Source organism: Alligator sinensis, unplaced genomic scaffold (genome assembly GCF_000455745.1).
Source record: "Alligator sinensis unplaced genomic scaffold, ASM45574v1 scaffold824_1, whole genome shotgun sequence".
In the NCBI taxonomy this organism is placed as follows: domain Eukaryota; kingdom Metazoa; phylum Chordata; order Crocodylia; family Alligatoridae; genus Alligator; species Alligator sinensis.
This window is the reverse complement of record NW_005842463.1, coordinates 496,202-509,777: the sequence shown is the minus strand read 5'-3', so window position 1 is coordinate 509,777 and position 13,576 is coordinate 496,202. Positions and strand designations below refer to the sequence as shown.

Sequence of the window (13,576 nt, the reverse complement as noted above, 5' to 3'; positions counted from 1 at the left end):
CCAGGGATATCTGGGGCCTCCTAGAGCCTAACTCTCCACCCAACGCACCTAACTGCTCCTACCTTTTTGAAGCGACAGGATTTGTGTGTATCGGGAGTGTGCGTAAGGGGGAGGCATGCGGCACTGATGGGAAGCCTGGAAGACTGTTGAGGAAAGGGCAGGGACCCAATCAAGAGAAAGAGCAAATGTGTTCCAAAGTCCGTCAGTCTGTCTTGTGGTACGGACGTGTGGCTCAGGAAGGAGTGGATCAGGAGGCATGAGGTGGTAGACGGGTGAACAGGGGCAGATGTTGTGGAGGAAGGGACTTACAGGATAAGCTGTCAACACAAAAACTGTCTTTACCAGCAGCCAAAGAACCAGATGGAATGAACACCCTTGCTACGCTGACCAACACTTCTCCATCATCACCACTGCCTGGATGCAAACACGAAGAGGAAGAAGAGTGTTCTGAGGTACATATGTGTGTATTGTGGTACGGAGGGCAACTGGGGATCACCTATTATGACACAGAAGACTGCTCAGTTTACTTCGTGCCTGACATGCCTGATAATGAGCACCTCAAGCTGCTGCAAAAAGTGATCGATGAAGTCTTTCCTCGATGCATTGTGACGAGTGCCAAGCAGGACCATCACTTTGCCAAATTCCTGACCAACATCAGTTCTACTGGAGACGAGCATGTGAAGAAACCAGAAATTGTCCTCTTTCCCAATGCAGACTTTGGCCTAGAAGTGAGCAAGCAGCGGATCCTATCTAGACAGTTCCCATTTATTCCCTCCCATATGACTGCAACAGAGAAAATTCTTTATTTATCCTCCATTATTCCCTTTGAGAGCCCACTCATGGTACGAGCACTAGGTGGGCTGCTGAAGTTTCTTGACAGGAGGCGGGTTGGAGTTGAATTAGAAGATAGCACTGTTGGAGTCCCTATCTTGGCCTTTAAAAAGTTTGTGCTAACAGATATTGTGAATATGGACCAAGATACCTACTATGTCCTTCAGATATTTAAAAGTGAGGTGCATCCTTCTGTGTACAAACTAGCCAGTGGGCTGAAAGAAGGGTTCAGTTTATATGGCATTTTAAACCGCTGCAGATGCAAGTGGGGAGAGAAACTGCTGCGGCTGTGGCTCATGCGGCCCACCCGGAACCTGACAGAGCTGAACAAACGGCTAGATGTTATCCAGTTCTTCTTGCTGGCTCAGAATCACGAGACAGTCTTGACCCTTCAAGACTGCCTCAAGAATATAAAAAATGTACCTCTAATTCTGAGAAGAATGACTCTTTCCAACACAAAGGTTAGTGACTGGCAGGCACTCTATAAGACAGCGTATAGTGCAGTGTGCCTGAGAGACACATGTCGTTCCTTGCCCAGCACCATTGAGCTCTTCCAGACAATCTCACATGTGTTCACAGATGACCTGCACTACATTGCCAGCCTTATCAGCAAAGTGATAGATTTTGAAGGGAGCATCTCAGAAAATCGCTTCACTGTCAGACCTAATGTGGACCCCACCATCGATGAAAAGAAACGGAAGCTGATGGGTCTCTCAGACTTCCTTACAGAGGTAGCCAGAAAGGAACTGGAGACCCTAGACAATCGTATACCTTCTTGTTGTGTGATCTACATCCCCTTGATTGGGTTCCTACTCTCCATTCCACGGCTTCCCACAATGGTGGACAAGAGTGACTTTGAGATTGAAGGCCTGGACTTCATGTTCCTGTCAGAGGATAAACTGCACTATAGAAGTGCTAGGACTAAGGAACTAGACAGCATGCTAGGAGATCTGCACTGTGAGATCAGGGATCAGGAAACACTTATTATGCACCAGCTACAGACAAAGATCTTGGAGAAGTCTGCAGTGCTCAGCAATGTTATTGAATTCACAGCACAACTAGATGTGCTGTTAGCTCTGGCAGTGATGGCTCGAGAAAATGGCTACTGCCGGCCACGTTTTACCCAAAGCCATGGCATCCGCATCAAGGATGGCAGGCACCCACTCATGGAGCTATGTGCCAAGACTTTTGTTCCCAATCCTGTGGAGAGTGGAGAAGTTACTGGACAGGTAAAAATCCTCACGGGGCCCAATTCATCTGGGAAGAGTGTATACTTAAAGCAGGTAGGTCTTATAACATTCATGGCCTTAATTGGTAGCTATGTCCCTGCTTCTGAGGCTGAAATTGGAGCAGTTGATGGGATTTACACTAGAATCCACAGCAGGGAGTCAGTGTCATTGGGTCTCTCTACTTTCATGATTGATCTCAACCAGGTTGCCAAAGCAGTGAACAATGCCACAGCATGGTCCTTGGTACTTATTGATGAGTTTGGCAAAGGGACCAACACAGTGGATGGCCTTTCTCTTTTGGCTGCTGTGCTGAGGTACTGGATCAACCAGGGAACCCAATGCCCACAAGTCTTTGTCTCCACTAATTTTCACAGCTTAATGCAGCTGAAACTCCTACCTGACACTCCTCTTGTGCAGTACCTGACCATGGAGACCCATCAAGATGGAGATGAGCTGGTATTCTTCTATCAGCTCAAGGAAGGAGTGTCCACTGTAAGCCATGCTGCTAATATTGCTGCACTGGCTGGGATGCCACACGAAGTGACTGCACGAGGAGTGGAAGTATCAGAGCTTATTCGAATTGGAAAACCCATCAGACGTATTGAACATCCTTCCCAGAACAACCAGCTGGAGAGATGCAAATCTCTAGTGGAAAAATTCCTTTGCCTAGACCTAGATGACCCTCATGTGGATTTAGAGGAGTTCATGCATCAGGAGGTGCTGCCCTCTGCAGCTTCAGTTCTGTAATAGGTGCAAGCTCAAAAATATGGATGACATGCTATAAGCTTCCCTCATTCGGAAGAAAAAGCTGAAAGGGTGAAAGGGAAGGAACTTAAAATTTCCCTATAAGTTTATATTAATGAAATATTTTTCCCTTCTTGGCATTCTTTCCAGCTCCAAATGAGAAATCTGATCCAGTACACAAAGCCAGATATTCAGGATTATATGCTTTCAGTTGGAGATAAAATAACTTCTGCAAAAGACATTAATTTGTCTGTGCCTAAGACTTATAACCACACCCAATACTTAACTTTTATAAGCTCCTGATAATACATAAGGCATGTTTACTTCCTATGTTTCAAACAGCTTCTGTAGCTATAAATATGTCTGCTAAATGATCTTTTTACCTAAAGATGTCAGAGCAGAAGGGCTGGTCATTAGGGAGGCTAATTTCTGATCTTCCAGTTAAGGTCTTAAGCATTTTATCCCCCTGCCTACACATCTATAACATCCATATCTAATAACCTTAGAGCACAATTTGAAGCTTAAAAGTTTACAAGGTTCTTTGAGATGATCAGACAAAGAGATCATAGTTTAGGATTTACCCCTCCTAGGTTAGCAGTACTGTGAATGCAATGTTCAATCCCTTATAGTTTATTGTATTATGCTATGGTGACTCTTAGTTAGTTTAGTATCAATATCAAAAGATTTCAGTGAAATATGCATCCTACTCTTCATAAACAGAAAAAAGTAAAACTTGTTGTCAGAGTGTGAAGCACTGAAATTGAGGCTAATAAAGAAAAAAAGAGGATGATTTCATCTGCTCTATGGCTTCTCTTACACCATCACCCATCTTCCAAAAATGGCACTCCCGACAAAGAGAGATGATAAACACGCTATACACATGCACTATATGCACACTATATGCATGCATATACACACACTATAGTTTGGAACTTCTAGGGAAAACCATATTCAAGCTCTGATTAGTGTTGGTCACATGAGAAGTTAAATGCTTGCTGCATCTGAATTTCTAGGGGTTGTTCTTTCACATAATAAAATGACAGACATGACTTATCTTAATAGACAATCTCTGTTCAGAAGAAGCCAAGTTAATGAGTGGCTAAAGAACCTCAGTAATCACAGTTTCTCTGAGGAAAGGGAATACCTGAAGTAGATAAGCATTCATGGCCTTAATTGGAAGCTCTGTTCCTGCAACAGAGGCTAAGACTAGGGCAGTTGATGGGATTTACAACAGGAACCACAGCAGAAAGTCAGTGTGTCTACATCTCTCCTTTGAATGATGCAGGTCAAAGTCAGTGTGTGCTGGCAGAATTGAGTGAGGATGAGTTCAGCTTGAAGAAAGGGCTCTATTATAACAATGCAGCTATGTGGTACATTAATACTACTTAATTTTAGAAACATACAAAACTAATAAAAATCACAAATGCAAAAAGAAAGTCAGTCAAATAATATATTAAGTCAAAATTTTAATATCTGTTTTCAAGTTCCAAATAAAAATCTAAGAATAAGGGAAGTTGTACTAGAATGCAGGTTAACTAGCCTTTGCTTCTATTTATGCATGCTATTAGCGCAAAATATCTTTAGTGAAGACAGTATCTGATGAACACGGAAATAACAAATGCTCAGGCAAAGCACTGAGTTAACAGGACATATGCATAGATAAGTAAACAGGACATATGCGTTGATAAGTAAAACAAAAATAGGACTGATCACTAATTTTCTTCTGTATAGTTCAGCTGTTATATGCAAACAAAACAGTAGAGGCATTTCCTCTGAGCAAGTTCTCTCACTGACTGCCAAAAGTTGCTAATACTGTTCACAGTACAGACAACAGAAGACATGGTGCTACTCTGTCCACTGTGCTGAATTTGCTTGAAGTTGATGCTTTCAAGGAGCCAAACATATGAACATTACTACAAGTGGAGGAAGGTTTGTATGGGTCACCCAACAAAAAAAATCCTGAAATTTTGTAACTTCAGTATGAAATATTTTATGCTCTGTTTAGTGTCAATTGATAATGACAAGTAAAATGGATCTGAATCAGACTACATGCACATCAGTTAAGATTCTGATAGTGAGAGGACTCTGTTTGGGCTGCAGGGTAATAATTTTTCCCTTAATGTGTTGTGTGGACTATAAGACCACAAAATGAACAACTCAGTTTCAAGGAAAGACAGTGGTGACAAATGTTTAAAACAAACATGAAACAACACAACAATAAATTTTACTATAATATTGAGTTATTGCTCTAATCAGTTGACTTAAAAAGTAGTATCTGCAAAATAATGTCCAGCAACCATGCAGTTATCTTGTCAACATTCTTAAATCATACGTATACACACCTGTTGACTTGTTTCAATATTACACCAAACCTTGTAGTCATATGTACACTAATCCAAAATAAGTTTAAAATTCTACCTTTCTGATTTGATTATGTAAGAATTATCAGAAAAGTTCAACTGTTGCCCAGTAGTTCTATGAAATCAACTTAATATTTCCAGTTCTGTGGTACTTGTATTGAAGGATCTCAAATTGTCTTACAGAATTTATCCAGTATATATCACAATACTCTGTGAAATAAGTAATACTTTGGTAGGGTGAGGCGCTGAGACAATATGAGTTGCAAAAGGTCACACAGCAAGTTAATGGGAGTCAATTAGGAATAGAAGCACTGTCTCCTACTACATAAATAATAGACTCATTACATTGTAAGTTAGTTACTGTGTACTCAGTGATGTATACAAAAGGTGTGGTACTTGGTCAAGGTTCTTTCTGTCTAAGGTTTCAGTTTTAGAAAGGGCTTTTTAGAAATTGTTATATATAGACATAAGTTTTTGAAGGTTCGGGGCCTAAGCATTATCATGCTATCCTTGTCTAGTCCTGCAGAGGAATGAAAAGCATGTTATTAGCATTTCAAGGAAGTTTTCAGTGACCTCACTTGCCCCCAAATTGTCTTACTGGACTAAAAGGGCCAACTGTTTTACACTCCCTTAGTTATTAACTAAGTTATTTCGATCGTGTAAGTTATTTCGCTTGCATAAGAAACTAAGAAGTCTTTTATCACCTGATTAGCTCAATATAAATGAAGCCCAGTGGTTTAACAGTGGTTTAACAGGGCAACTCTGTGCCCTGGGCAGTTTCAGTGCATGGGGCAGTGCCAGCTGGTGCACTATTTTTTGCCCTGTTAAACACTAATTATATGACTGATGCAGTTGCTACGGCTTTTATCCTTCTATCTTGTATTCCATTATATAAATGGCCATCTTTTACCTTTTTCTAACTTTAAAAGAGCAAAGGTTGCTGCCCCCTTTAAGAGATTTTTGCTTCTCATGTAAAGTTTTATTTTACTTTCTTTTCTCTAAGGTTACAACATTTTAATTTTGAGATTTGCTAGACTGTTAGCATGCTGCAGGGATTGGGTTAAATGATGGCTTCTTCAAGGAAACCCCTTCAATTTTAACAACTTCTGCCCTGAATATAAATATATCCACTGGTTACATTTTCCATTATTTTTGATCAGCTCTTTCTTTGAAATGTGCTCTCCCTATTGTTGCCTCTGTAGATTTTCTCCTTTGTTACTTGTAATACTCTTGTATGATCTGAAAATGTGATTAAAATGTAGTATTTAAATGTATTATGTAACCTTTACCATGTTTTATGTTTTAAAAGTATTTATTCATTTGTAATTTATAAGAAGAAATAGTTCAACAATAAAAGTGAACAATGATAGTAAATGCTATTCCTTAGCATGGGAAGAATGTGTGTATGGATATGCTTCACATAGTACAGTACTGGCTGTTGTTTAATACGTATCTTCCATGGAATTTTATAGCCTATGTCACTTAATGACAAATCCAAATATGTAATTTTCTACTTCGGTATTTTTAAACCTCTTTGATCTATTCCCAATGTATTTGTGAATGTTTGCCTGTTTTATATTGTTTAATAAGAGCGCTTGTATCCATTACATATAGTGTCAAAAGCTCCTTTTCTTTTCCTTTTCTTTTCATATAACATTTTGACAAATATTATTACTTCAAGGCATTATTTTACTTACCAATGTCATGCAATAGAATAAGAGTTAAAATATGCTATCTATGGACAGAAGAAAACAGTTTTATGGTGATACGGAGTTTAGAATAACGTCATAAAATGTGAATGGAGTGAAATAAAAATGTGGATAAAATATTACTCTGGGCCTTGCTTCTGTGTACCATGATTGCTTTTCTGGGGTTTTTTTTCCTCATTACCACTGTTTCAGCTTTGAATTAATAATTTTTAGCTCTTCTTAGATCAAGTGAAAGAAACTAATGACAAATTTTGTCTGAGATACATTGTAGCTACTTATAAGAGAATGCATAAAAATTCTCAGTTATCTTAGAATTTATCAAAGAATATGCAATAAAGTATAGAGCTTGTAATTTGCTATTTAATTGTGCACATACCAGATATGGACAATTATATTTATTTGTTTAACAGTTGATCTTTTTCTGTCATCCAGTATCAACAGAAAATAACCCAACCTGTATTGTTTTCTATACCTGTAATAATAACTAATAATCTTGTAATTAGTAATCCGATCACTGTATGTAAAAAATGAAAGCTAAAAATGGTAACATTTTTTGCTACATTACAGTGTTTGATACTACACAAAAGTTTTAAAATAGTATGGAGTCAGTCACCCAGTAAGAAAAAGTCATGATGCTTTTCTACAGTATGAAAAACCATGATTAACATTTTCACTTTTTTAATCTCCTCTTTACAATTGAAAGAGAACAAGTTTTATATCAGAAGCAAACTAAAACGGAAGCTTAGGTTTCAATACAGAAAAATACTTAAGCATGAGCTTAAGGGAAATAAAGTGGATGTAGGCATGTGTTTAAGTGTTGCTGATTGAGAACCTCTAACAAACATACTATAATAACAGATTATGTTCTAAAATGAAAAAATTATACCAAAAGAATGGCATAGCTTTAAACTATTTCACACACATATTAACACAACTGGATTGCCTGGAATCTTATTTATTTACAGTATAGCTTCTATTACTAAAGTTGATATCTTGAAATCACAGTACTGCTTAGCAGTCCCACATATAATGGGGACCAGCTTTCTCAATAACTTCTCACACTACATAATTTTCTTGATAACTGACTTTCAGACAGGTTTAGAAGATCACTGTTTTCTCAATAAAATGGTATGTAGAATACTACAGGGAAAAGATAACACAGTTGAAAAACACCCAGAAAGTGTTTTGGGTGTTTTGAGACCTGTCAGTTCATATTCTTATAAAATGCACCTGACTACAGAGTCAGCAGTCCTGTTTGGAAATTAATTTCTGTATAATTAATTAATATTAAGCTACAATTAAACTATTTCACAAACAATAACTCTAACTCCTGTATTGTTTTTCAAGATAAAATACAATTGATGTATAGCGAATATCAAGAACACGCTCCTTCAGTCATTTACCAGATTTTTTGTATATTAAAAAATGAATTTCTCTAGAATATTAGTGTTTTAAAATCTTACCTGTCTGCCTGATTACAAAGAAGTCAAGCCTGAGATGCTGTAGACTATGAATAAAGTAAAATTCATGTGCTCATCCCCTGTCTTCCCAATTAAATTATATAGCTACTATTGTGTTCCATGAAATGTGAGCTCACCTGCTTACGCAAGTCTGGTGATTTTGACAATTTCATGAAGGTCAAATGGGGTTTAAAAGCTCTGTTTTCTCCTGCCAAGATGCCCTTTTCTTGAAATATCTTCTTCATGGTCTCTGGAGAAGGAGAAATGCAGAGGCACTAAGATACTGAATACTGAAGATACTGAAAATGTGCTTTCAACAGTAATCCGAGTCACGTCCACTCCATGTAAAAAACAAAGATAATCAATAGAAAGGGTAAAAGTGGTTTCTAGTTCTTTCCAAAATTACATATTTTTACATATCAGAATAATCTGATATTTGGAGCTGCCAGAGGTACACGCTTGGCTTCACTAAAAAAAGCAGCAATCTATTTTTAAAAAATCAATATCCATTCTAAAATCTGGTCCTCCCACCATAATAGCAACTTTGTATTAATCTTGTTCAGAGATTACTATCATTTAAGTAGTTCCTAATGTCACAAGTACTGCTACTGCTAATGGAATTTGCTATATTTGAAAAGCTATTTTCTATCATATTCTGTGCTCCTTAATCAAATAATATTTGATAATAATATAATCATTCCCATTTCAGGTGAAAGATGTTGTTTAACAACTAGAGTATTTTGCCTCAAACTTGAAGGGCAAAGCTTGAAACTGGATCAAACATGCTGAAGTAAGAGCTCTCTTTGTTTGTAGCTCTCTCTGTTGCCGTTCAGACTTACTGGTAAAGGAGAAGGTGTAGTTCAACACACAGACAAGACTAGAACTTTTTTCTCTTTCATGGCATTTTTTCTACAGCTGAGGAGGAAAGCAATGTCAATATGCCACCTAATGTATCCTCCTCCAACCCGTGTACCCAGAGCAATGTAACAGTGAACTTTTTGGAAATACAATTACCACAATTTAAATTCGGGACAAGATGAAGTCTACTATAATAATCTTGTATAGTAATCTTGTACTCTGCTAGACTGAATACTATCTAAAGCTAGTCACCTTGCTTGAAAGCCATGCAAACCAGGTGGAACTATGCGTATTTATATCTCTTGTGATGCTGACTTCAGTGGGACTATTCACAGGATGTAGAGTTAAACAGGTTTATTAGTTTGTTGAAGAAACAGGTATCTGTGTTATTATAGATTTCATAGATTTCATAGACGTTAGGGCTGTAAGGGACCTCCTGAGATCATCAGGTCCAGCCCACTGCCCCAGGGGCAGGAAGTTAGCCAGGGTCCAATCACCCCAGCAAGATAAGCATCCAAGCATTTTTTTAAAGTATCCAGAGTAGATGGTTGCATCATTTCTGGTGGGGAGTCTATTCCATACTCTGGAGTCTCAGACAGCAAAGAAGTTTTTTCTTATGCCCAGTCTAAAATGGCCTTCCAGCAGTTTGTGACTGTTTGACCTTGTCTTCCCTTGGGGTGCCCTGGTGAACAGATATTCTCCCAGTTCCTGATGCAGACCCCTTATATACTTACAGGCTGCCCTGAGCTTTCGCTTCTCCAGGCTCAAGAGTCCCATGCCTCTCAACCTCTCCTCATAAGGTCTGCTCTCTTGACCTCTAGTCATGTTTGTGGCTCTCCTCTGGACTCTACGCTAATGCACAGTAAACATCACTAAATAACCATGCACCAGCACTAATGCTCAGTAACTTTAGGTACTGTGCAGTTAGTTAGTCCTTTATTAAGGAAGTAGTAAACTAAGTGTTCAGTATCTAAGGTGCATTAATGAATGTGTAGACACACCCACTTAGGTATTAATCCTATACTTGTTTCTGTGACCATCAAGGGTGCCCTAGTGGTAGAAATGATGTAAACAGGAATTCAGGATAGATTTGCATCTGATTAACTAAATTAGATATGTTTAAGTAACTAGGAATGAAAAAGATTCCCATGAAGTGTACACTGACCTATTCTAGGAGCACAAGGTCGCTAAGTATGAAAAAGACTTGGTAAGATTTGGTAGTCTCAAGAATTTGGGGTGCAGTTTCTTCGAACCCCCTGTACGTATCTTCTTGAAACTTGGCGCGCTTTATGCCCTCAGAAGAGGCTACCACTTCTGCAAGTTTTATCCAAATCTGGCCAGAAATGACAAAGTTACAGGCTGTTTCAACCTTCCCCATTATAGCCCATGGGTGAAACATCGAAACAGAGTCAAAACAGCGAAACATTTCAACTTGCCTCGTTTTGTTTCGAGGCTGTTTCAACCATACCTGTTTCATTTTGAGTTTGCTGTTTCAACCTCGAAACAGGTCAAAACAGCGTCAAAACAAAACTCGTGGCGAAATTTCGCACAGCCCTAGTGTAAATAGCCTGCCAGGCCTTTGTAGTGAAAAATAAATGTTACTCCATATTTCCTCCCCACTATATTTTTAACGTGAATCTCACAGTATTTGTGTAAACTACTTTTTAATTAAGTGCAAGAACAGACTGTTTTATCATCTGATGTATTACTCAGAAACAGAACATTTCTAAGGGAAATCTATAGTAATAACTTGGGATTTGAAAGACCCAGGGTTAAATCTCTGCTCTACCAGAGATTTCTTTTGTGACATTGATCTGTGGGTCCTATGTGTAAGGCTGAGATAGACTCAAACAAGGACACTAAGCATTTACTTTTCACCTTATCCTGTCTGCGTCTTGGCTCCCAATTATAAAATGGGGATATCAGCACTTCCCAATGCTCTACCACAAGGGTTGTCAACTTGGGGTATGTGTGGGTGGGTGGTGATGGAGCGCTGCCACCCACGACCCCACACCATGCCACGGTCTCCCAGGAGCGGGGCCAGGGGGGCAGGGACAAGGGCAGTGTCTCCCCTTTGCGGACCACACAGGTGCCTCCCAGCCAGCCGGACCTGGGGTGGGGTTGAAGCTTGCATGTGGCAGTAGCCACAACCACCTACCACCCCGCACTGTTGCTGCTTTGCGTCTGGCTGTGCGCCATCCCCCCCTGCACTCCACATCCAGCCGCCGGGGGTAAATTTATTTTAAAATGTTGAAAACCCCTGCTCTATCTCACAGGGGTGCTGTGCAAGGGTGTTGGATGCCCTGGTAACTAGAAACCATATGCAGAGAACTGTGCACCAGAACTTGGAACTTTCCCCACTTTTGTATATGGGATTTGTTATATAATATTTTACACAGGAAATCCTCATTCTCCCTTTCCATGAAACCAAACAGCCTTAAACAAAAATGGATCTTCTCTAGTTCTCCTGTACGGAAGTCACAAACTGTGGAGAGTTCCTGCAGGAAAGCTCTCTATCTCCTGAAAAATGTAGAGTTGTGTTTTGTGAGGGCATTCTCCACAGCAGCAGTGAAGAGGAAATTTGGATGGAGCAGGTGAAAATGGACATAGATTTAGGTCAGAAAATCTAAGACTTTGCAGATACATTGATCAAAGGGCCCCACAGAAATAAAGCGCAGGAGCTGCTAATATGACTTAGTCTTTATCACATTCAGATTCGGTTTAAATCTGCATTTTCTTTTACCTGTCTCCTTTATCCATTTATGAAAACTGTGAGACATATGTATTCTTTGGTGTAATTGTTACCATAAAGGGCACTTTTACATGTGCTCAGGTGGGAAAGGGAGTGCTTTAATTAAAATGATGTACTTCCAGCTGCACCCAAATCAGGCCCTATAATAGCTGGAATAGCCTGCCATCAGAGGTGGTTCAAGCACCTACATTGAACACCTTCTAGAGAAATTTGGGTGCTTATCTTGCTGGGATCCTATGACCCCAGCTGACTTCCTGCCCTTTGGGCAGGGGGCTGGACTCGATCTTCCGAGGTCCCTTCCAGCCCTAAGATCTATGAAATCTATGAAGTGAGGGTCATCTGCAGTCTGGCTCATGAGGCAAGAGCTCTTAGGTCTAGAGGATGCTGGACAGTTCCTGGAGTAGCCACTGGAGGCTTCAGTGGATTATGACTATGATGTCTGGAAAGAACTAAAGGAGATGGTAGAAAAGTGACCCTGGCAAGACCAAATGACATTAGAGATAACCAGAGCAAAACTATGGATGTAAAGCCTTGGAGAATTAAAGTAGGAAGTGGATCTAGAGGTTATATGCATTGAGCTATGTGTATAATGTGGCTTTAGTGTCTAGCCTCCTAGTTGACTCAGTTGAACACTGAACCCAGGAATGAAGAATAAACCGGGGTACCCCTACCTTAACCCCACCTGGTGCAAAAGGCTATTGGTAAGGAAAAAACTGTGTCCTGGGGCATTTCAGTCTTTAGGAAGTAGGCTAGTGAGAAGTTAAATTCTGGAAAAGAGTGGAAGTAGGGGGAGCAGCTATGCATTATTACTCAGTTACAGACCAGTCTTGGTAAAGAGAAGAACCCTGCTGTCAAGCTATTTCAACATCTACAGGATCTCACCGTCACACTACCTGAAAGATAAGTCAGTGTATTCAAGAAGTAAGGTATGGAGTAGCTAAAGTGGCGAAGGGATAGAGCATTTAACATCAGCACTTATCACTAACTGTTGGAGCACTTAGCCTATAATGCTGCAGAGGGCTACAGATATCTGATTCTGTGAAGGGACCAGGTCAAGAAAAAAAAAAGATAAGGCATCAAATAAATGGGCTATATTTGTTATAGGGACTGAGACCATGTAACAGGCAGATATATGAACGGATTTAAATATATTGTTTTTCCTGCTGTTTTGTGGCATTTTAGCTAATTATATAGAGGAGATAGCAATATCTTGCCGGTATTTCAGGAACAAAACTGCTTTTATATCAAATATGTTTCCATTAAAAACAAAGGATCACATTTATGTCTGATATATTTCTACTTCTCTTAAGAGTTAAATTAAAGATTTATTTTAGAATGCAAAAAGCAAGTGATGTGAAGCTAATATTAGTGTTGGCACGGCAGCCTGACATGAAATTAAACATCAGCATCCCTACTAAGATTTCTATTCATTAATAGAATATAGCATATATGTTTATTAAGAGGTGCAAGCAAAATGGACATAATGCATTCAGTTAGAGATGCTCCTGATTGAGTTTCATAGCATGTTATTGTTTGTCTCGTTTAAAATGCCAGATATTTGTAAATATGCTTATTCTTTTTCTCTTTTAATCTGCAAGGAAACATATTTGAAGACTTATAGCTTGGCAGGAAA

At 39.2% G+C, this 13,576-nt stretch overlaps 2 protein-coding genes across 6 annotated transcripts in view; one reads left to right on the top strand and one right to left on the bottom strand.

Moving 5' to 3' along the window:
* AKAP7 (A-kinase anchoring protein 7) overlaps window positions 1–13,576 on the bottom strand; it is a 130,899-nt gene that overhangs the window by 75,806 nt on the left and 41,517 nt on the right. For all 5 annotated transcript variants that reach the window (XR_003095755.1, XM_025212454.1, XM_025212453.1 and 2 more), the window contains exon 5: window positions 8,471–8,583. Coding sequence is in view for 4 of the 5 variants with exons in the window: in XM_025212454.1 (XP_025068239.1) it covers window positions 8,471–8,583 (113 nt within the window). In the remaining variant the exon portion in view is untranslated. The remainder of the gene's footprint in view (window positions 1–8,470; window positions 8,584–13,576) is intronic.
* MSH5 (mutS homolog 5) lies at window positions 366–2,807 on the top strand. The gene has a single exon (XM_006030789.1). The coding sequence runs from the start codon at window positions 366–368 to the stop codon at window positions 2,805–2,807; it is 2,442 nt and encodes an 813-aa protein (XP_006030851.1).